This window comes from Canis aureus, chromosome 13 (assembly GCF_053574225.1).
Source record: "Canis aureus isolate CA01 chromosome 13, VMU_Caureus_v.1.0, whole genome shotgun sequence".
Classification (NCBI taxonomy): Eukaryota; Metazoa; Chordata; class Mammalia; order Carnivora; family Canidae; genus Canis; species Canis aureus.
In genome coordinates this window covers 11298340-11322262 of record NC_135623.1, presented here as the reverse complement: position 1 = coordinate 11322262, position 23923 = coordinate 11298340, and the positions used below count along the sequence as shown (strand labels likewise).

At 46.4% G+C, this 23923-nt stretch overlaps 2 protein-coding genes and 1 non-coding gene across 6 annotated transcripts in view; 1 reads left to right on the top strand and 2 right to left on the bottom strand.

Moving 5' to 3' along the window:
• MTF1 (metal regulatory transcription factor 1) overlaps positions 1–9467 on the bottom strand; it is a 43602-nt gene extending 34135 nt beyond the window's left edge. The window contains exons 1-2 of one of the 4 annotated variants that reach the window (XM_077844696.1): positions 9323–9467; positions 6151–6605 (exon numbers count right to left, since the gene is read on the bottom strand). In XM_077844696.1, coding sequence (XP_077700822.1) covers positions 6151–6558 — 408 coding nt within the window. In that variant the 5' untranslated portion in view covers positions 6559–6605; positions 9323–9467. Of the gene's footprint in view, positions 1–6150; positions 6610–8679; positions 8848–9322 lie in introns of those variants that run through there. The other 3 variants (XM_077844695.1, XM_077844694.1, XM_077844693.1) reach the window with 3 other exon arrangements.
• A 1229-nt stretch (positions 9468–10696) lies between these two features.
• INPP5B (inositol polyphosphate-5-phosphatase B) overlaps positions 10697–23923 on the bottom strand; it is a 51176-nt gene continuing 37949 nt past the window's right edge. Inside the window, 11 exon segments of the mRNA XM_077844692.1 lie at positions 10697–11554; positions 11812–11923; positions 12986–13113; positions 13481–13565; positions 14997–15110; positions 16249–16484; positions 17319–17481; positions 18394–18504; positions 20351–20486; positions 21503–21612; positions 23595–23706. Coding sequence (XP_077700818.1) covers positions 11439–11554; positions 11812–11923; positions 12986–13113; positions 13481–13565; positions 14997–15110; positions 16249–16484; positions 17319–17481; positions 18394–18504; positions 20351–20486; positions 21503–21612; positions 23595–23706 — 1423 coding nt within the window. The 3' untranslated portion in view covers positions 10697–11438.
• On the top strand, positions 14136–14243 carry LOC144282787 (U6 spliceosomal RNA). The gene has a single exon (XR_013351228.1). It is a non-coding gene; the product is annotated as a U6 spliceosomal RNA (small nuclear RNA).

The following is a 23923-nucleotide window of genomic DNA, read 5'->3' as shown; positions in this document are numbered from 1 at the left end:
TAAACGCACCCTCAGCTTTGCTGGCTGCTCCAGCTGCCCACCCATGGAAGTAACTTTCAGTGGCCAGGTGCTAAGGAAGTCAAAGGGAGCAGATAACCCATGGCAAGGGCTGGTGTTCACAGAACCCCACAGGACTACAAACATGTTGTCCTGATTACAATGGGTGGTTCACATTCCATAGTGATATGAATACAACAGCTCAGCTACCTAGGGGTTACTGGGGTTTCTGCAGGCTGTCGTGGAATCCAACCACAATTTAGAACCGTGTTCTAAGGAGAAAATGCTTCCCAAAGAGTTCCTAACAAAGGCCATTTTAACCTCTTCTTAAACAGATTACCCCAAACCTCCTTCAAGAACCATGTGGGCCGAGGAGGGACAGAAAGGAAATGAGCATTCACTGAACCACCATGATGAACCAGACACTGCTAAATGTTTTATGCACATACTGTTGTATATTTATGTCTGAATAAATCTCATTTAATCTTCGCAAAATGCAATGGGATATTTTTTTTTATTTCAATTTCACAAAAGAGGAAACAGAGCAGCTTGCCCAAGGCCACACGGAACAAAGATGGAACCTAGGTTTAAATGATCCCTTTGCACATCACAGAAGAAACATTTTCAAGAATAGGCTTGATTTAAATAAGAGAAAAACATTAAAATTTGGGCTTTTTCTCCAATATCCCACACTACCAAAATGTTAACAATATCCAACAGGTACAGCTTATACAGAATGTAAATTTGAGACCTGTTATTCCTGCAGTACCATGCTGTAAAACCAATATGTTCACAAAACCACTCTGTCCTTTTTCCAGGTCAGGGGGCCTTCATGATGGAAGTGCTGACGGCTACGGAGAGGTACTAACACACATGCAGGCAGGCAGGGAAGTGCATAAATGGCTTCTCCCAGTGATAAATGGAAAATGCTTCCTGCCCTGGGTTCCTACAGACCCTGCACATACAGCTTCTTGCAGTCTCCCTGCTGGAGTCCCAGCTCATCAGGGAAGAGACCATTTCTTTGTCCTTTCTGAAAGCTACAAAAGTAGATACTCGGTAAGTAAAAGCTTGTGGAAAAAGAGTGAATGGATCCTCAACACTAGAATTTCAAACAGCAACAGTCCTAGTTCTGAATGGCAATTCCGTGGGAGTTCAGAAGGAAGCCTGGGAAGAAATGTAATCACAGTATGCAAAGGCTAAAAGCAAGTAGTTCCCCTCTGGGAGACTCAGCAATATCCAGGTTTGTCGAGAGTGGATCATTCCACTGCCTGAGGGGCTGATAACGAGGAACGAAATTGGAACGAGGTCTCCCAAAGTAAAGGATGTACTGCAAAACACTAGAGTCAAATTTTTCCCTTTATTCTTATACTTCAAATTTGTTACACAAGGGGGAAAAAAAACCCACAAAACTCCGCTTGGAGTGTCACTAATATAGCAAGCTGCCTAATTCACAAAGCATCTCTATAACTGTGCTTCTTGGGTGGAAAAAAAAAAAAAAAGATATTCTTTTCCAATCCACGCACCAGAATACTATGGCACATCATGAAGAACACATCTGGCATGGGGTTCCTGGCTTTCTTCATACTCCCTGGCCAACTACTGAGCAGAGAAGTGGCAGGGTCAGTTAGTCACAGGGGGTACATTACGTTCACCAGTGTGGTTCGTACAAAGGTGGATAGACAGGTAACTAGACAGACCCAGCAGGTTCTCAGGAAGGTATGGATGCAGGAAAGCTTGGGAAACCATGGACTACGTGAACCGACTAAAGGAAACACAGCTGCTCAGAAACCCAGAGTAGGACATTAAAGGAGCAACCCTCTTTAGAGTGCTGATCTTGCGAAGAATGGCACCTATTTTGACTGGCGATTTCTCAAAGCTACCAGCAGCTGGATGGTGGTAAGACAGCAAGTGTGAGAATCAGATACATGAAATTAGAGTCAGAATCACCAGTCGCTCTGTGGAAGGAGAAGACAGTATCTGTAGCAAGGTTCTGGTTGGTTTATTTTTACGCAAGACAAGCACAAAGGAAAAAAGTGAAGTAATAAGTAAGCCAACTACACGCTATAGGAAACAATAGAACAATCTAGGGTAAACAGGAAAATCAGGCTAAAATCTGACTCAGAAAATAAGCTGCTTGGGAAGCCAAGAAGACTAACTAGTTATCAAATGATTTAATTTCTCAAGAGTAACACCTGGACATGGAGATGGAGGAAAAAGACTTTTTTTTTTTTTTAAAGGGGAAAAAAGGGGGACACAGAAATCATGAAAGGTATTATCAAACAGTCATAAACATTGGCCTCTTCAGGCCAATTAAAGCGCTTCCCTCCACCCCAATCACTGTCAAAGCAAAAGCTAAGGTAAGATGGTGCCTCAGGAAGGCAAGTCTCCTGAATGCTTGGTCACTAAGCAACATGTTCAAAGACCTGAAGACATGAATAGTAAACCAGGCTTGCAAGTACAGTCCCCAACTTACGATGGTTCAACTGTATGGTGGTGAAGAAAAGAAGTGATACACATCCAGGAGAGACTAGACTTCAAATTTTGAATTTGGATCTCTCCCTGGGCTGGCAACATGAGGTAGGGTACTTTCTCATGATGCTGGGCAGTAGCAGCAAGCCACAGCTCCCAGGCATCCCCGTGTCACCACGAAGGTAAACAAGTGATACACTTCCAGCCATTCGGTACCAATACAGCCACTCTGTTTGTCACTTTCAGCACAATATTCAATCAATTACATAAGCTGGTCAACACTTTATTATAAAACTGGCTTTGTGTCAGATGATTTTGCCCAACTACTGGCTAATGTAAGAGTTCTGAGTACGTTTAAGGCAGGCTAGGCTAAGCTACGAGATCGGGAGGTTAGGGATCTTTGACGTACTTCCCATGTTTTCAACTTCTAATGGGTTTATCAGGACATAACCGCATCATGAGTCAAGGAAGATCCGGAGCACAGAGTGGCAAAGTGACACCTCATATAAGTGATTGCATAATCATTCCCTCCCTACCATCTCCTCCTTTCCTGCCTAGATCAGCATTTCCCAAAATGTGTTCCACAAAATACCAACCCTGGAAATGAGACCTGAAAATGGTTTCCCAAGTTTAAAATATTTGGCGAAGTCTGCATCTCCTTACTTCGAAGGTATCAGCACATCAAAAGCTCTGAGAAATTCTGTAATAAGCCTCTATCTCCATTCAACTTAATGTTTCCCCAACATTTGCTTTCAAAACACTTTCACATAGTAATCATTAACTGAAGATGGCCTGAAGTTTAGGCTCTAAGCCATATTCACATTTTCTGTGCTAAAGAAATGATTCAACCCCCTTGAGTCGCTACTACATCATTACTCTTCTTCCTCCAAACACCATAGTAGAAACACACACACAAACCAACTTGACACTTCCTGCCTCTGGTTTCCTCACCACCCACTCACTTCTCCACCACTGGAAATCTGGCTTTGGCCCTCAGTGCTCTACAGAAAGTCTTCTCACAGTGTGATCAATGGCACAGATAGTAGAACCAATGGCTTCCTTCAGGGTCCTCAATCCGTCTACAGGGTCACAGAGGAACAGTCACGCTTTTTGACACACTTCCCTTGCCTTCCACAACATCACATTCCACCCATCTCTTTGAATGTGATCTTTGGTTCTTCTTTCTCTTTTTAGCGTTTATATTCTCAGACCAACTCTGACTCCTCCCTTGAGTAAACTGCCCATGGTTTGAACCTTTCAGGAATCCTGAACCATTTCCTTGACTGAATTTAGATCCACATTTCCAAATGGGCTTCTCAACCTGTTTACTTTACTTTCCCTCAAGGGCTACACATTCACTATTTTCCAAACAAGCTCACCAGTTGCCCCACCAAACTTTCTCCTCATCCTGATTCCTCTTATGGACTCACCGTTCCTAAATGGTGGGGTGTACAGTAGGCCGCCACTTTCTCCTCAGCCTGACAGGGCACCCTGAACAGGCCTCTGTTAAAGTACCCATCACAGTGTACTCTAACTACTCAAAATGCTTCCTGGTCTTGAAGCTTCATCAATCATCTGTGTGGCCCCTGAGCGAAGACAGAGAAGAAACCCGACATACTTGGAAAAATGGGTGAATTATTTGAAACATACCAAATCCATGGCTCATTCTTAGGACACCAGCAATATACAAAGTTCTCTTATACCTTCACAAAAGCTCTGGATTCTATTTACAAGGCCATTATCCTTCTTTTGGACTCAAATGAAACCCCAAATCTAAACTACAAGGGCAATCAAGCTACCACTGCTACCAGAGCAGTATTTCTAAAATGCTACTTGAACCACATCACTCCTTGGCTTAGACACTTTCAACGGTTTCCCACTACTTCCAGAAAATAGTCCAAACCCCTTAGCACATTATCACTGCCTTTCACGTCTGGATCTCCGCTGCCTTTCCATCCTTATTTTCAACTACTCCTTAAGCTCCCTCTGTTCTAGTCTAGGGCTAGGCACACTCCGGCCAGTGGGTCAAATCTAGCCCATTGCCTGTTTTGTAAATAAAGTTTTACTGGAAAACGGCCAGTCAACATTTTGGGCCAGATAATTCTTTGTTGCAGGGGGCTGTCCTGTGCCTTGCTGAATGTTTAATAGGATCACTGGCCTCTACCCCCTGGATTCCAGTAGCACTTCCCCAGTGACAACTAAAAATGTCTCTATACATTACCGTCTTATGGGGAACAAAACTGCCCCCAGTTAAGAATCACTATTCTAGAGGTTTCCAAGTACAAGCTCAGAGTAAGTATGATGTCACTGCTAATAAAATACAAACTATACGGCAATTGTAGTATAGTGTCTAGATTAAGAGAGAAGAGTTGCACAGTGTTCAGTGCTGGCTGCCTCACACTTGGGAGACTGTGCTCAACTGTGAATTTTAAGAAGACTTTGGATAACTGGAATTCATATAATCCAAGGTGGCCAGACTGATGAGAAACTGGTGAAGAATGTCACAGAGAAACACTTATGTAAATCAAGATGTTTAGCCTATACAAGAGAAGATAAAGAGAAAGCCGTGATCTTTAAATATCTGTTGGGCTATCCTGTGAGAAGGTTTAACTTGCTCAGGGAAGCAGAACTAGAGCCGATGGGCAGCAGCTGCAGGAAGGCAGGTTTTTGGCTCTATACAAGTAAAAAGCTTTCTAACAATCGGAGCGGGCCAACAAATGCACGAGGCTGAGCGGTGAAACCCTGTGCTCTCATCATTTTGCAAGTGTTCAAGCAGAGACCACATGAACTGATGTCAGAGATGCTGTAGAGAAATTCCTGCCTGAGGTGAGAGGTAGGACGAGATGGTTTCTCTCAGGTTGCTTCCAGCTCTGAGAGTCTATGGCTAGCAGTGGAAAAGCCATATGGAATGAATAATAAAAGTCTCCAATTCCAAGCCCTTAATTACAGCATAAGAGAAAAATATTTTGCTAAACGATTTACCCTATGTCTGTTTGGTAACGTTTTTACGTTTAGTTCCTGACACAGCAACTACCAGTGATCTGTCTTTTCTAATTGACCTATAATTGGTTCCTAGATAATGTCTATCACTACCTTTAAACCATATCTTTCATTCTGCTAACGATCATCACAAGTACAATTTGTACAATGCTTTACAGTGTTCCAACCATCGTGACATACATTACCTTCCTCACAGTAGCTAATATGAGCATGAAAACTTATTTTAGATAACCTGCTCTCATTTACTGTCTCTTGCCTGAGTTTCTTACAAAAGCGAAGCCTTATTATTCATCAAATATTCACCACAAAAATAAAGCATATTCTAGCAGATACTCATCTCCAAAACAAATCATTTATACACACCCCGGAGATAAGCCAAATCTAGTTCTTTCAGCATCTGAAACATGGACTTACCTCAGTGACATTTCTATTTTATTTCTGATTTGGGGAGGAAAATTTGAAACCTTATCATTTATCTTTCCCAAATTTCAATGTGGCCATACAAACTAAAAGCTCCAGGAAGCAGTCACAACAAAACGTGAAGCATACATGTTGTTGACACACAAAGCCACTGCAGGTCCTCATTCCAGGGATCCTTCATCCCCCAGCTACAACTGCCAACACGAGTTGTGCAAGGATTTTTCTCCAAAGCGAAACTGGGCCCTCACCCATTGCTTTACTTACTTCTTTACGTTTTGTTTCTGGACATTCCGACTGCAGAGTGAGAGTTGCACCTTCGATATTTCTTGGCATGGGTGTGGAACCAGGGTTTATTGTTAAGTGAATCTGATCTGGTGAGATAATGTGTTGCACATAACCCTGGGACATTGCTTCATGATCTATTAGGTGAAAGGCCTCTTCACCCCCTACTAGAAAAGGCAAGTGTTCTCCACACTGTCCATCATCATCTTCATCCTCCAAAGTGCCGGGGTCCTGCTCAATGAGAACAGTGGTCCTATCATAAACAGTTCCAGATGAGGAAGGCACCAGTCCGTTTTTATCCACAAACCTGAGCATCTTGTCATCGGGGCTCAGCTCATCTTCCTCTGCCTCAAAGTAGATGATGTTGTTGTCTGGACTGTGTTCCCCCATGGTTCGATCGTGCTCAGCCCAATTGTGAGAAATGGAAAGGTAATGACCTGTCTGCAACAGGACAAAGCTAGAGTTAGAGCCAAACTCAGGGACGTCCTCGGCGACCACAGGGCTCATTTTCCCCCTCGCCTGAAGGATAGGACAAAATTAATGAAAATCCTCTTCCCTGGGAATAATTTCTTTTTTTTAAGTTTAATTTTGAAACCATCAAGTCATTTTAAAAGCAATACCTTTTAAAAACAAAAAACAAAACTGACACCGAAGAAATAAGTAGCCGTTCTTAAGACCTTCCAAATATGCCTTATTACCAAACAACACATAAAGGGGATAAAAGGGCAAACTCCTTCAAGGTCATTTTAAAGTCTTAAAACTTAAACATCAAAGTTGTTTTAAGTCATAAAAGTAAGAAAACCCCACTCAAATATCCCCCAAATTAGACCATGGGACAGAGTAATCTACTGTGCAAGCAGAATTTTGGAGGCAGGGTCACCTACACACAGATCCCAGCTTTGCCACTAAATAGTTGGGTAACTTTTCTGTGCTCCGTTTTTGTTTTTGTTCTTGTTTTTTATGGGTAAGGGGAGACTGGTAGTTCCTTCTCTCAAAAGTTGTTACAGAGTAAAAGAGATAATGTACATTAAAGCACAATGTCTCATTATAATTGGGAAAACAAGAGTGAATTCATTCCCTCCTTCCTAAAACAAATATTTCAGCTTGAAGTGGGGAGGTAGGGCACTAATCCCCACTCAGACGTGTCCAATGAAGAGAATTTCATCTATTTCTCTTATAAAGCAACGTGGTGCCCCTAAGAACCTGTGCTTGGGGCAGCTCTGGCGGCTCAGAGGTTGAGCGTCTGCCTTTGGCCCAGGGCATAATCCTGGAGACCTGGGATCGAATCCCACGTCGGGCCCCCTGCATGGAGCCTGCTACTCCCTCTGCCTGAGTCTCTACCTCTCTCTCTCTCTGATGAATAAATAAAATCAGAAAGAAAGAAAAGAAAGAAAGAAAAGAAAAGAAAAGAAAAGAAAAGAAAAGAAAAGAAAGGAAAGGAAAAGAAAAGAAAAGAAAAGAAAGAAAAAAGAAAGAAAGAAAGAAAGAAAGAAAGAAAGAAAGAAGAAAGAAAAAGAAAGAAAGAAAGAAAGAATCTGTGCTTGTATGGTGGGCTCTCTGCCGCGAGGGAACGGTGACTCTTAGGTTTGTTTCTCCTGCCCCCCTAGCACTGTACAATGACACCAAGAGTTCAGGAGATGTCAGCTAAATGAATGAAAAGACTGGCAAATACACCCTCTTGGGAAGACCCACTCTCTGCCAAAGAAACTTTCTCTTGGGGAAGAAGAAAAAAATAAAAACAAAATAAAAATAAAAAGCACCAAATTTGAAGCTTTCCTGTTCTGGATTAGTTCTTCTTCCCCTAGCTGCAAAACACACAGGTTCCAAAAAATCTGGGTCTGGCGGGCAGAACAGCACTTAAAAAAATAATAATAATAAACACATCACTTTTTAGCGTTCGGTCTGGCTTTTGCACTTTTCTTTCTCTTCTGCCCCTGGGTTAGGACGTAGTGGGGCGGCCACCCAGAGAGGCAGCCGCGGTGAGAGACAGGCCGAGGGATGGGATCCGGGAGGAACCGGCCCGACCCCTGGCTCTGGCTTACGCAACCCGGCAGATGCACATTTCGCTGCATCTGAGGAGCGGTAAGAGCGCCGGGGGCCCCGCAGGGCTTCCCCGGCACCACCGGCGGCTAAGCGGAGACCAACTGTCCGGAACAAACAAGACCAGGAGGCTTGAGGGTGGCACAGGAGGAGCACAAGCGGAGCACCCTTGAGAGAAGGCTGGGAGAAGGAACCCGCTGGGAGAGCGCCCAGCCCGGGGGGACACGGAAACCTCTGCGGACAGGCTGGGGGGGCTCCAAGCCGGGCGAAGAGGGGCAGGGTCCGGGTCTCCATGGAAACAGGGAAGGGGGGCTGGATACCCATCCCCATGGAAACGGAGGAGGGGTGGGGTCCCTATGGTGACCAGACTGGGGTCTCTCCTGGGAAATGCTTCAGGAGGGAGCCTAAGTCCCGCGCCCCGCCCCCCGCGAAAAGCCCCCAGCCCAAGCCGCGTCCAGTTTCGCCTTTTACCTCCGCGGCTCCCGGCAACGGCGGCAGCGGCAGCTTCTCCCCTCCCCAGCGGCACCATGATTGCCCCCACCTTCCTCGAACGTCACTTCCGCTTCCGCTTTCCGGAGGAAGGAGGAGATACAGGCCCCGCCTTTCCCTGGCGCTCCTGGTTGGTCCAGGCGGCGAGGGGGCGGAGCTCGAGCCTCCAATCGGTGAGCAGGAGGGGCGGGGCGGGGCGGGGCCGCGGGGCCGTCCCGCGCGGAGGAGCGGCTGCCGCGGGTGCAGCCCGCGGGGACTCGGGGCGTCGGTTTGGGGCGCCCGACGCGGGCCGCGGGGCCGAGCCCCCCTCCCCATCACCCCCCGTCAACGACTGGCGGGGGGGGCGGCCGGAGCCGCAGCCGCAGCCGCAGCCGCAGCAGCCGCAGCCCGCTAGCCGTGCGCGGGCCCCGCGCTGCAGGGAGAGCCTGCAGGGCTGTGACCTTCCCGGCTCTGCGGCCGCGGCGGGCGGGGCGGAGGCGGAGGCGGAGGGCGGGCCGCTCCCCGCGCCCGGGGCCGCCGCTTCCCGCGCTTGCTCGCTCGCCCGCACTTCGGCCCGGGCCGTCGGCCCCAACGGCCCCCTGCAGGGCTCCCGCGGGGCTCCCGCCGGCCGGTCGGCGCCACCTACTTGCCTTCCCCTGACCGTTCGCGCCGTCACCCTGCGGCCCCGCATCCGAGTCCCGGTCCAGGCTGCCGGGGGCGCGGGGGGCGCGGGGGGGCTCGGTGCCCCAGCGCCCGAGAAGCGACTTCGCGCGCGCTTTCCTTACTCTTTTTTTTTTTTTTTTTTATGATTTGAGAGAATGCGGCGGGGGGAGGGGCAGAGGGAAAGAATCTGGAGCCGACTCCGCGCCGACCCGACCCGACGGGAGCCCCTATAGGTCATGACCTGAGCCGAGACTCGAGACCAAGAGTCGGGGCCCAACCAACCGAGCCACCCGGGCGCCCCCTCCTTTTTAAAATACGTTATATCTGTTAGAACCTTCCAGCAGCTACTGCCTGATTTTCCCATAAGCTACGTTAAAAAAAAAAAAAAAAAAAAAAAAAAGATTGGGCAGCCCAGGTGGCTCAGGGGTTTATAGCATCTGCCTTCAGCCCAGGGCGTGACCCTGGAGACCCGGGATCGAGTCCCCCGTCGGGCTCCCTGCATGGAGCCTGCTTCTCCCTCTGCCTGTGTCTCTGCCTCTCTCTCTTTCATAAATGGATGAATAAAATCTTAAAAATAAATAAATTTTTTAAAGATTGCATTTATTTGAGAGGCACGAACAGGGGGAGGGGCAGGCTCCCCACTGACCAGGGAGCCGGGTGTAGGGCTTGATCCCAGGACCCTAGGATCATGACCTGAGTTGCAGGCACAGGCCTAACCGACTGAGCCACCCCTCCCCCCCACCAAGAGCCCCACCATGAGCCCCACCATAAGCTACCTAAGAGTATCTATCCAGTGGGACAACTCCCAGAGACTACATCAGGGTCAGGCCTTTCAGGCCATGCCTATACATCTCTTGCTTGAAAACTCTTGAATAGGGACGCCTGGGTGGCTCAGCGATTAAGCATCTGCCTTCCTGGCCCAGGAGGTGATGCTGGAGACCGGGGATGGAGTCCCACGTCGGGCTCCCTGCATGGAGCCTACTTCTCCCTCTGCCTGTGTCTCTGTCTCTCATGAATAAATAAATAAAATCTTTTAAAAGAAAAAGAAGGGCAGCCCAGGTGGCTCAGCGGTTTAGCGCCTGCCTTCAGCCTGGGGCGTAATCCTGGAGATCCAGGATCGAGTTCCACGTCGGGCTCCCAGCATGGAGGCTGCTTCTCCCTATGCCTTGTGTCTCTGACTCTCTCTCTCTCAAGAATAAATAAATAAAACCTTAAAAAAAATAGAAAAGAAAAAGAAAACTGAATAGTGATTGTTACCCACCAAACTGCCAAGCACCTCTGCGGTCCCTGACCAGCTGCCCCAACACCACAAAAGGTCCAGCTGCCACCTCTTAAGACATAAAGACATGCAAACAACCAGTGTTAAAAATACATTTATCATTAAAATATATTACACATATGAGAGAGGGGATGCATCATATACAGTTCGGAGGATTTGCTGATCCAGAAAAAGCCACTTGTTTCACCAGAACACCACTTTCCTCAGTACCTTCATTTTCAAGCCACAGTATTACCCTCTGAGGCTGAGTGGCCAGCTCCAGAGTTGTTGAGCCACCTCTGAGTAGGACAGGGGGGTAGGGTTTGTATATACATATATATATGTCCTTAGAGCACTGGAAGCATCTAGGGTGGCTGTGACCTGTTTATCCAGCAGATTCTGCTTGCATCTTCTTGCTGTCCAGTTCATTCTCCCTTCAAGGCCCCAAAGTTTGTTCAAATATCTGGTCATGGGGAGCTCAGCCCAGGCTACAGGGAAGGCACTGACTATGCCCTGGAGGCAGGCTGAGTAATAAGCACAGGAAGTATTTATTTAAGCATCTTTAAAATTAAAAAAAAAAATAGATCTGTGTTAAATAACTAAAGTTGAACATTGACTGTCAGTTTTATTATGGTAGATTTCCCCCACGGCTTCCCAACTCAGAGTAGCAGGGATGTGACAGCCACAGTCAGGGGGCGGGGGATGTCTGGGCTCAGGAAACAGGCAGCTGCCACTTTTGCTTCCAAGGGGCCTCACGTCGTCTTATGGTAGTTCTTGATCTTAAACAGGTGGGGCTGGCAATTGGCTGCCTTGAGTAAAACAAGACAGGAGATAGAATGGCTCAGGGTGAGTTGCAGAGGAATAGGTGAATAAATTCTTGAGCCTTCTTCTTCTCTGCCATGTCAAGCTTTTGGTGACCAGCTGGGTTTCGAAGCAGTAAGCTGCCAAATATGCTGGCTGCAAGAAAAACACAGAAGACAAATGATTCAGCAAAAGCAGCACTACTTATTTTTGTGTTGAGTTGGGAGGAGTGCCCCAAAGCATTATTTTCTGCTTGAAAAAAAAAAAAAAAAAAAAACATGTGAGGGTAAATTTGGCCCAGGACCGCAGATTTTAGTTCCACTTCAGTGGTCTTGGGACCTTCTTCAAGCACATTTCTCATAATGAGTCTCTCAGTTTGCAGAGATGCTTTCCACGGACGCTTGACTGCTTACCTAGAATATTCTCATCCAAATGATTTTTTGCTGATTTTTTCAGCAGTTCTCGCAAAAACGCCATCAAGTAATTGAAGACATTTTGGTGGAAAGTGGGGAGGGTAGAAATGACCTAAAAGAAGGAGAATCGGGATTTGTCTTTTCATTCATTCAGTCATTTGTCAGACATTTGCTATATTCCAGGAACTGAGTACATGATCCAAGGGCATGAGTAAGACTGTGCACAGGGAACCCTGAACACTCACCCCTTGGCACGAGTGTCAAAAGAGAAGCACAGATCAAGCACTATGTGAATTTAGACGGCAATATTCTAACCATATGCTCTCAAAAGGTTTATGGGAATAGAAGACACTTTAAGCCAGGTCTTGAATATAAGACAAGACTGGACTTGCCAAAGTAAGGACTAGGGTATTCAGAGCAAAAAGAAAGTATAAAAAAGGCAAGAGAAGGAAAACTGAGATAAGGGGAGAGATTGAGAAGTCAATTTTAGCAGAAGCACCACTGTTTGAACAGGCACTAAGCCTGGAGGGGTCGATCAGGCTAGAATTCAAGTACTCCAGCTCTCTGCATATCATCATTGCCACTTGGGAAGCTTGTACGAGATCTATTCCAAAAGAGATTCCGACTCAGTGGATGGGCGGGGAGGCTCTGGAACCTGTATTATTTGCAAGTTTTCTAGATTATTCTGCTATATATGTGTGAATGACTAGACCAGACGGTTAAAAGTCTTGAATATTTGTTTAAGAAAATCATTAATTGGCAATAGAGAGCCGAGTGTGGCTTTTGACCAACAGTGACCAGACGAGAGCTTTAGGGCACGTGGTATGATGGCAGTATACAAAACAAATGAGCAGAGGGAGAGCCTGAGTGTGGGGCTTGGAACCAGGGTCAGTGGACGAGAGTGGAAGGAGAGTGAAAGATCAAGGGAACTGGGCATGTGGGAGGCAAGCAGAGGCCGACTCAGAAATGATTCAGGTTTCTGGGTTCAGTCACTGGAATTAAAGATGAAGCCATTAAATAAAAGAGGACATGAGAGGAAGAACAGGTTCGGGAAGGAAGGCTATGGAGTTGCTAGGACACTGTGTTTGAGGGACTGCGCCCACTTTGTTCCCTCAGGCCCCACGAGGCCTGAGGCTGCAACATGTGTAAATTAATGCTCAACGCTTCCCCTCACCTGTTTACTCGCTGTGTAGTTGCCAGAACACTCCAAGCAGTTATGGTAGGTGCTATAGCAGATGACAGGCTCTGGCAGGCTCTCCAGGAAAAGCAGCAAGGCTTCAGCTACGGAATGATTGCTGGCGGCTTTTGGCCCATCGTTAAGGAACTGGTGATGCCGAGCCGTGGTTAGGAAAAGGCCCAGGAGCGAGCACATGCCAGAAGTGCCCTCTGCTCAGAGCCAGGATGCCAGCCTGACATGGTGAAGGGGCCAAGCTGTTTGTCAGCTTAGCTGGGCCCTCCTGAGTTCCTGCTACAGTGGCTGCTTAAAGTTGTAAAGTCTTCTCTATGCAAACTTTAAGTAAGAAAAATATGGTAGCTGAGGACACAAGATCTGATTTTGAGCCTTAAAATATTCTTTCTTTTCTCTCACCTCTTAATCATATTCATATGCATGCACGTGCACACATACACACACACACACGTGCACATGCGCACAAACGTCTAAGGATACAGAGGGTTTCAATCATTCCCGTATCCAAACAGTCCCTGATATGCTCAAATTCCGACCTCAGGCCTGGCTGCTGAAACAGATCTTCCTGCAAAAAGAAAGAAAGTTACCAAATAGTTACATTCTCAGAAAATTAGCCATGATTTCCTGACCTAGAAATATGACCACCACCCAGGTGCAAATAGGGAGCAGCATAGTGAGGCCTTGGAATCAACCTGGTAAACGATGTGATAGATGTAGGGCTGATGCAGCTAACTCACCTGGCAGGCCTTCCCAAGCATGCTCCCACGACAGGTCTTTCAAGTGATAAAACTGATTATAAAGCTACAGGTAGGGCCTACTGCTCATAACAATAAGGTAACCTTATAGCTATGTTTCCTGCAGTGTTATGGAGAGATTAACCAGGAAAAAAGCATGAGGAAAATACATCATTTATAAGATGGAGAAAGTTAAAAAGGCACCACCTTGCTTTGTGAAAACAAGGTTACGGCACTAAAGGTATTTCCTTTGGTCCTACCCTGCTTTATATTCATTTGTTTTGTTAAATGACTTAACGCCACATAACTGAATAATAATATTCTGTGTATTGCTCATTACACTCGGGAGGAGCTCCACAGAGAAGGCTGATCATGGCATGGTACCTAAGAACGTGACCTCTGTGCTCACTTTGGTAGCACATGCACTAAAGTGAGAACGATACAGAGAAGATTAGCATGGCCCCTGAACAAGAATGTGACTTCTACAGCCAGACTCCCTGAGTTCTAATCCCCATCCTGCCCATTTATCAGCTTTGGGATCGTGACCAAGTTACTTGGCCTTCTGGACCTCGGGTTCTTCTTCATCTGAGGGCTATCGTGAGAACTAACTGAGGCAATGCTGCTAAACACTTAGAATAGTGTTTGATCCACTGTAGTAATATATGTAAAGGGGCGGGGGGGGTTAGTAAAAAGAGACTGTCCTAAGAATGTACGTTGCTCCCAAGTGGTAGAGCTGTGGTGGACTATAGTTTGTATTAGTCTCCCTACATGAATGAGTCAGTGAAGCTGACCAATCTGATCTCATGGAGCTTGCCCAAATCACTCTAGAAATCAGGCCTCCTGACTCATGCCCTGGGGGCTCCATCTGGTCTCCGGCCTCAGTCTGGCTTATCAACAAGTTAGCCCCTCCCATTCCCAGAAACTGGCAAGAACTCCTCAAAAGGATAGCAGGCTGACATCCTGAGAGGAATCCGGATGTCTTTCTACTTGGGAGGACCCCAGGGGACAGGGGAGGGAACACGCTGTGCCACGAAGGCCATCCTCTGCAAGGCTGCTTCCCTATCAAGCGCTGTATGTACCAGCAAGGTCTCATGGGGCTATGAAACTATGAACCTACCCCCAACTCACTCCTTAGGGAAGAGATAGATTTCCATAGATTCCTTGGGGTTAAAGCTTCTTACACCAAAAGTTCTTGAGGCTGATGCTCTTTCCCAAGGCAGCCTGGCCTCAATCAGGTCTGACTGCTTTTAATCACCACCTACCTGCTGGACAGCATTCTGGTACAGGTAATCAACCATCATCCAGAGCTCTTTGGGGATTCCCAAGGGGTTCTCCAACTGGATCCCATCATCTTCCGTCTGTAGTGGCATCAGAGTCTGAAAAGCAATAAAAAGGATAGGAGCGCCTGGGTGGTTCAGCCGGTTAAGTGTCTGCCTTCCGCTCAGGTCATGGTCTCAGGGTCCTGGGATCGAGCTCTGAGCCTGCTGCTCCCTCTGCTCATGTTCATTCTCCCTCTATGTCAAATAAATAAAATCTTAATTTAAAAAATAAAATTAAAAAATAAAAAGCATAACACGAAGGTCCACCGATGGAACTTCCAACAGCCTAGTTCCAGGAGAATACATGATAATGGGGGCAGCAAACCCATGGAGGAAGAGAAGCATTTCAAACCCCTAAGCAAACATTCCATAGGCAAAAAAATGAAATCAGGTGCCACAATCAAGGCACAAAAGGTGATTTTTGAGAATGAGGAATGGGTTATGGCAAGCAGTTTCAATAAATCAGATGAAATATGCATCATCTTCTTTGAAAAAATATCCTGCCAAGAGCAGAACCAGGGAGGGATGCCAGACTGGCTCAGCAGTTGAGCATCTACCTTCAGCTCAGGGTATGATCCCAGGGCCCTGGGATCGAGTCCCACATCGGGCTCCCCACAGGGAGCCTGCTTCTCCCTATGGGAGAAGACATATGCCTATGTCTCTAATGAATAAATAAATAAAATATTAAAAAAAGAAAAGAGCAGAAACAGGGAGACAGTGTGGCCTGGTGGGGTAAGGACAGAGACTCGGGAGTCTTAGGAGTTCAAAAGTCTGAATGCAGGCACCAGGTCCACTGTTAACCTACCATGTGACCTGTGACTAATCACACTCCTTACTGGGCCTCTGTTTTCATCTTATGTAATGGAGAGGATTGAAATTGAGTCCCCAAATTAAAAAATGCATTGGAACAGGGAGAAATGCATGTTACAATAAATCTGCTCTAAAGTAGTCCTCTTGTATTCAAATTGTCTCTATAGAAGTCTTTTACATCTCAGAAAGTTTAGTTCAGGATGACAGATGCCCACGTGATGATTAAAACAAAAAAAAGGAATAAAATCACGGGCCAGGGCAACTTCCTATCTTAGTATCCATGGCTGAGTTTCTCTAATATACTATGTATGAAAGACTGAGAATATCTTGTTTCACTGGCTCGGCTGCTACCATTCTAGAAGCTTCCTTGTGGCATGTAACTCACCAGCTCTCTAATTGTTTCCAGGGGCAGGTCCAAGATCGGCTCCCTCATGTAGCACAATGTATGTATGGGAGATCCGAAACAGCTGGGCAGGTAATTCCCAGACACAGACAGAAAGTAATCCTTTCCCCTGTCCAGGTGCAAAACCAGAATGTCTTCAATTTTGTCTTCACCTGAGTTGAGCTTTGTAGCTGTGGTCTTATTTACAAATAGCTCCAATTCTATCTCAATGGCAGAGTCTGAAGAAAAACATTAAAAGTTAACATTGGCTGGTTGTAAGGCCAAGAGGAAAGAGGGAAAGAGGACAGCAGGGACGCGGAGCAGCCACGAAGGACTGGGGAAGGGCATCAGAGGTGTCAGCCAACCAACACATATGTATGTGCTCAGCACTCAGAGGACACACGAACAAGTTTCTAGTCCACGTGGAGATATGAAAACAACAAACAAAAACATGTGATGAGGCAACTGCTATGAAAATCAGGTACAAAGGAGCACAGTTCAAGTTACAATTATTAATACAATCAGAAGGCAGGGATCAAAGAGCTTGCCCTGGGCCAGGTCAGATAAAGACACCTGATACAGGAGAAAATATAATGCAAGTGTCAGCCTATAAATTGTCCACAAAACAGGCTTCATCCCTCTGCCACACAGCACAACACAGAGTGCAAAGGAGAAGTTAGGGGAAAGACACCAATGGTGCATTCCAGGGCCAGATATAATCTCTGGATTACCACCCCGTTATCTTTCCCTATAAGAGCAGATGCGGGGACCTGATTATAGTGAGGCAGACAGTGAAAATGGGTCCTTCAAGAGCAGCACCTGCTTCCCAGTGGTCTTCCGTCTTCTCTTTCTGTGAAATTATGGAACATATACATGGCTGAGAAAGCTTTTCAAGCTGAACTCGTACCCTTTCCTGTTATATCTTAGTTGCGGACGGTTGGTCCAGAGGACTTTTAGAAGTTTCAATCAGACAACAAACAGTCAAACAAAAAAGCTTACTTTTAGGAAAACAAGCAGTCAGGGTAGAGCGTTCCCCAAACCAGCAACCAGGGACCTGGAAACAGAGGCCTCACCTGGCAGGAGGAAACCTCTGCTGGGGTTGGCATTCAGCCACTTCTTACAGTAAGACGCTTCATCAGGCTTGTTGATGAATTCAAACTGACAGGGTACTTGTCCATTATGGATAGTAAAGGACTGTACTTGCAACTGCATGTACTTCACATTCTGAAAACAGAACTGGGAACAAGCCCGGGACCAGTCAGACCAGTGCCCTCTTACTCGGCAACCCGCTCAGCCACCCCAACTGGGCAATCTTTGCCCTTTCCAGAAAGAAAATCAAGGACCATCTCTTTCAAATCATGATTCTGCTTTACGTATTTACCTGGGAGGCCACAGCTCCACTAAAGACCAGTGGTCTGTGTTTAACCCAGAAATCCAAAAGCTTACATTGTTATATAAATAAATTTCCTGAAGGATTCAAGTTCGAACTTTCTGTCTTCTATACACAAAGACCACTTCCAAAATACCCTTTACAAATTCCAGCCCCAAACATGAAGATGGAGCACATTAGGGCATTAAACAATACCCTCACCAGAAATCTCCATTCTGACTTCTTGGAACTGTCCGTTCTAAGTGCTCCACGCTGTAGCTCTTCCATAAAAAATCTAGTCAGCCTTAACTAGACTTCCCCGACCTGTGACCCATCCCTTTTCTACACCACCTTCCCTCCCACCAACACCTGTGTACCCACAAAATTCTAACTCAACTTAATCTTGGTCAAAGCAAAACATCCGTAGGAAGACAAACCCCTGCGACAATACATACCAGCTACACTAAAATCAAACAAAGCACTTTTTGGCTCATCTGTGCCATCATTTAAATCATGAATGGCCCACGTGTGGGTAAAACCTATGAGTCATACAGGTTAAAGGCTTCTGATTCAGACGATCAGAAGAACAGAATCCAAACCAGCCCCCTCCTGTCAGCTAACACAGCAGCCTCATTGTAACTAGAGGCGGCTGCCTGTCAAGAAGCCTGGAGTCCAGGGGTCAGACAGGTGGCTCCTGGGTTTCTGAGGCCTCGCAGATGAGATCTGAGTTCTACAAATAGAAGAGCCTGTTGCTGATATCCTTAACATGTCCTTCCTACCTCTCGCTTAGAAAGGGACACAGAAGGAATGTTGGCATTTTCCATCTTGTCCAGGGAGCGAACAATCTCTTCCAGAGTCTTCCGGTAACGTTCTTCGTTGACCACCTTCACCTGGCAGGGAAATAGCAGAGCCTGAGTGCCTTCTGCCCATTTCCTCCTTTTCAGGAAAGAGGACATGCACAGCACGGGGCAAGAGCAGCTGATGGCAACACGGAAAATGAAGACTAGATGGATTTAATTGGTCAACAAAGAACCCAGTTCACAACAGACCCAGAAGGGTCTCCAGAAGCAGAGTTTGTGATGAGGTTAACTGCAGAGAGAAGACGCAGGAGTGGAAGCCTGGCTGGCAGGTGTGGCAGATCGCAGACCTAGGGCAGAATGATGCTCAGTGACGAGATCTACTTTGTTTGCTGCTATCAACGGGCCTGCAGCGAGAAACTTCTCTAGGGTTTGATTGAAAGTGGCATTTCTCGAGGTTTTGTAACCTGTGCTCCACTGGCCAAGATTTTTGTCAGGCTTTCCCTTATGTGTTGTGAATTATAAACACAATTTTTGTCACTTTCAAGTAATAAAACTCTGTAACATACATCAGGCTTTTGTCAAGCTACCCACAGCTTCACGGATTCTGATATGCCTCTCTACCTGAACCCTCGAGAATAGATAACATAAAGAAGCAGAAGTCACAGGGGAAGAGATAATAAAAAGATGTTTAACTTCGCTAGCAAGCAGAGAAATGTTATCCAAAATAATGCAAGATCTCTTTCTTTTGGCTCATTGGGTTGGCAGAAATTTAAGACTAATAAAATCCAACATCAGCCAGGGTGTGGGAAATAAGCTCATATGGATTTGGTAGAAGGAGGAAGAGGAGGGAGCTCTATCTTTACTGACAGGAAAGATCTCCTAAGACATAGTCAGTAGGGGGAAACAAAAGATGTTCTCTCAGAACACTATGCATAACATGATCTTTTACAAAAAGGGAAAACATCTTCTACGTTGTATACAGAATACGGACATGTTTGTAAATGCAAAGAAAAAGTTGTGGAAAAGTTTTGGAAAGTTACAGTCCAAAAAGCAAAGGGGAACTTCCAAGGACACAGAAATATATCATAGAAGTACACCAAAATAATTATGAATTAAATTTAAGTTAAAACGACTTTTTTGTTTTGTTATCAAGAAACCTCCATGCCCAATGTGGGGCTCGAACTCACAACCTTAAGATCGGGTCACATGCTCTACGGACTGAGCCAGCTGAGTGCCCCTAAAAACAATTTTTTTTAAAGACTGATTTGACAGAAAGAGAGAGAGAGCACAGGCAGCCGGAGCAGCAGACAGGAGTGGAAGAGGCAGGCTCCCCACTAAGCGGACAGCAAATGCAGGGCCCAATCCAGGACCCTGGGACCATGACCTGAGCCAAAGCAGACATTTAACCAACTGAGCCACTCAGGCGCCCCACCTAAAAACAATTTTTTTTAAGATTTTATTTATTTATTCATGACAGACATAGAGGCAGAGACAGAGGCAGAGGGAGAAGCAGGCTCCCTGCAGGGAGCCTGATGTGGGACTTGACCCTAGGACCCCGAGATCACACCCTGAGTGGAAGGCAGACACTCAACCGCTGAGCCACCCAGGTGTCCCTAAAAACAATTTTTAGGGCAGCCCGGATGGCTCAGCGGTTTAGCGCTGCCTTCGGCCCAGGGCCTGATCCTGGAGACCCAGGATTGAGTCCCACGTCGGGCTCCCTGCATGGAGCCTGCTTCTCCCTCTGCCTCTGTCTCTGCCTCTCTTTCTCTCTCTCTGTGTTTCATGAATAAATAATAAAATCTTTAAAAAAAAACAATTTTTAAAAGCTTTCTCATATTCAGGTCAGAAGGAGGAGCTAAGAATGACAAGAGTGGTCTTGGTTATGAGAACCCTTTCTCCATAGAGTGCTCCTGATGGGTATCAGCTGCACACCTACCCCGATGTCAAACACTGAGCTGACAGGCTTGTGGTCACTGGTCTTCAGGGCCATGTGGCTCTGGTAACTCAGCTGAGTGATGTTCTTCCCTTTCCAGAGGACCCGGTCACACCAGGCAGGAGCACGACACTTCTCGCTGAAATGCAAAGTCCACACTGGGGGCCTGCACAGGCATAGCAGAGCCCCCTGCCTGGCCAGCACCCTGGCTCAGCTGGAGAATGACAGGGCAGGGCCTTCAAGTCTATGCAGCCCCAGGGATCTGAGAAAGCACAGCAATTTGGGCCCACCAGGGGATAGCATGTGCTCTGTGGGTATCACCCAAAACAGCTGCATGGGCCCCAAGCCAAACACCATTCAGAATGACTCTCTGCTCTTTACCCTCCTATGGGGATGAGACGAAAAAGGCAATCTGGGAGTAAGTACTCTGCAGTCCTTAAAAGATGGTGCTTGAAACAGGCTCTGAATTCCTACTGCTTCAGTTATAAGCTTGGTTTTATACTAGCCTGTTTGGGAGGCTCTTTATCTTATTTTTTTAATTTGATTTTTTTTTTAAGATTTTTTATTTTTAAATAATCTATACCCTCAATGTGGTGCTTGGAACTCACGACCCCCAAGGTCAAGAGTTGCATGGTCCACCTACTGAGCCAGCCAGGTACCCCTTGGAAGGCTCTTTAATTTTTGTGTGCCTTAGTTCCCCGATCTAAAAACTGAGGATAATAAATCATACCTCCAAAAATAAATTAAAAAAAAATAAATAAATCATACCTCCTTCAGCTGGCTGCTGAGATTTAGTGAGGTAACAGAAGTAAAGTATATGAAATAACGTGAGGCCTACCACAAGCATTAATGAAAGTGATAAACTCCTACGCGATGACCGAGTACAAGCTAAGCGGGTTGGAATCATCCTATCACCCTAAGCATAGCTGAAAAGTAAATTATTATAGAACAAAGGCTAAGGCAATAAAAAAAAGAGACCACGTAGGAAGGCAGAGCTGATCAATGAGCAGATACTGACGGGAAATGTTTGACCAGAGTGCAAAACACGGGAAGTCACAGGAATTGTATCTCCTTCTTTAGGCCCATGGGGACGAGTGCTTCCCTAAATGTCAGGGTTTCCATTTGCTCAGCTCCCTGAAGCAATCGCCTACCTACCTGGTATCCCAGTCATCGGAGCCAGTATCATACTTATAGGTTGGCTGGAACGTGAGCTCGCCTTCGGTGAAGCCTTCGAACACCGCCTTGGCAGCCACCTGAGTTTTCAGCTATACAAAAGGATGGAAGAGGGGGAAAAACTCACTTCAGAATAAAAAAGTCAATCCTGGAATTAGCAGAGGAAAGGAAATCAATCTGGAATCTGAACCCTAAGCCAAAAAGAAAGGCCCATGAGAAAGCTATCCTGCAAGATCTTAAGAACTAAATCCTAGGAAGGGGAGCAAGTTGACCATCCCTTGGCCTGTTGTACAGTTTTCGGGGCTTTTATGAGGGCCTACCTACATCCAGGGGGCCTGAGTACCAACCTACTGAGATGTTCCTCAGAGGGTCACGAACCGAAAGGCATAGACTTTTCCCTTCCAAGTATCAGATATTTCATCTGTGTAACACAGTTGTTCTCATTGTACAGAGAGAGAACTACACAGAAGAAGGTCTGGAAAGATACAGTCCAAAAAGCCAAGGGGAATTTCCGTGTATATAAAAGTAAATACTAGAAGTATACCCAAATGAGTATGAATTAAACAATTTTTTTTACAAGATTTTATTTATTCATTCATGAGAGGCAGAGACACAGGCAGAAGGAGAAGCAGGCTGCCTGCAAGGAGCTGGATGCGAGACTCGATCCCAGGACCCCGGGATCACGACCTGAGCCGAAGGCAGATAGATGCTTGCCCACTGAGCCACCCGGTCATCCCTCAACAACTTTTCTAAAGGAGTTTGTCAAAAATAAATAGATGATAGATAGATAGATAGATAGATAGATAGATAGATAGATAAGGAGTTTGTCAAATAAGTTATTTGAACCATGGGAAGTTCTGTGCCTTGATTTCCCCCACTGGCAAATACTGTATTTGTAACAGAATCTGTCTCTCAAGACTGCTGAGAAGAACTGTCAACTTAGAACGGTGCCTGGCACATTCTGAGAATAGCCAGGATTCTTCCCACTGCATTCATTTGAGGAGTTCCTTTAAGATCACACTTGCGGCGAGATGAACAACCACAGGTGTTCCTGCCTCCTCCCTGGGGACCAAGCTTTGCCCTGCGTGGACTGATGAAGAACTGTCAGCTAACCCTGGAGACAGGGAGCAGCCACTCAGGGCACAATAGTTGCCAAATTCCCCAAAATATGAATTCCTAAAGAAAAAAAAGACTATTAAGGAAAAAGCCACAGAAATAATAAAAATGTAGATGTTACTGTAGGATGATTCTTAAATTGGTATACGTAGACCTTAAAAGCATCTGAGAAGTAGAGAACACACGAAACCTCTACTGTTACTTGAAGACAGAGCAGAAAAGAAGGCAAGAGGAGGTGGGTATGACAGGGAAGGGGAGTTAGGTCGCCTTACTCTGGAATACAGATGCAATAAACAGATGGATAGAGAGCAGCCTGGCTTAATCCTGAAATGGGGATCAAAGAGAAAAAAAAAAAGGTAATTTACCAAGGGAAGGAACTAGGGAGAAAAATGAGCCACAAAAAGAGATTATTCCATAAGGAAAGACATAAGAAAGTGGAGATTTTTTTTCCCCCTTTGATTGATGTGCACTGCGGGATAAAAAGGTTAGCAGGATCATTCAGACTGATGACAATAAGAAGGGGGCTACAGGGTAAAAAGAAAAGGGACTTTAAGGTGAGAGCAGGAGGGGGCGAGGCAGGCTCACTCAGAAAACAAGGAGCAAGGCATCTTAAACACACCAAGTGCCTTTATGAGAAGCTTCATACCCTTTCAGCTCCAACTTGGATGAAATGAATGAATGAATGAGCACTGGGGATAAGGAGTGAGAGAGAGAGAGACTGAGACAGAGAACACGCATGCTCTTGTCCCCCAGGGGTATGAGGCACCTCGAGGGAAGAGCCAGTGGTGGCGGGGGGACAGCCGTGGACGAGGGAAGGCAGCTGAGAGGAGGAACGGCGGCCATCCGCTCCTCGGGGAAACCCACCCAGCCGAGGAGGAAGAGGCTGGGACCCCAGGCCTTCCTGTGCCCTCACAGTGCGGGGACAGCTGCCTTCAAACGCACAGGCGGCCATCTGTACCTGGTCGTATGCATACAGGGTCTGAAAGGCCTTCTCCTCGATGAGCTTTTTCACTGTCTCCACATCCAGTTCTTCTATCCTGTAGTTGAGGTCCCCCAGCCACAAGATCACACTGTGAGGAGAGAGCACAGAGGTCACAGGTTCAGGAGGCACTCCACCCACCCTCGCCAGCGCTCATCTGACAGAAGCCCCCCAAGGCTCAGCTTCTCGGGAGCTGAGAGGGAAGTGACTCTGCTGTTCGGGACATCTTTTCTCAGGCCGCCCCATTGCACGTCACGGCCAACATGCTGCTTACTCAGTGACCTTCTGCTCCAGGTTCATCAGAAACA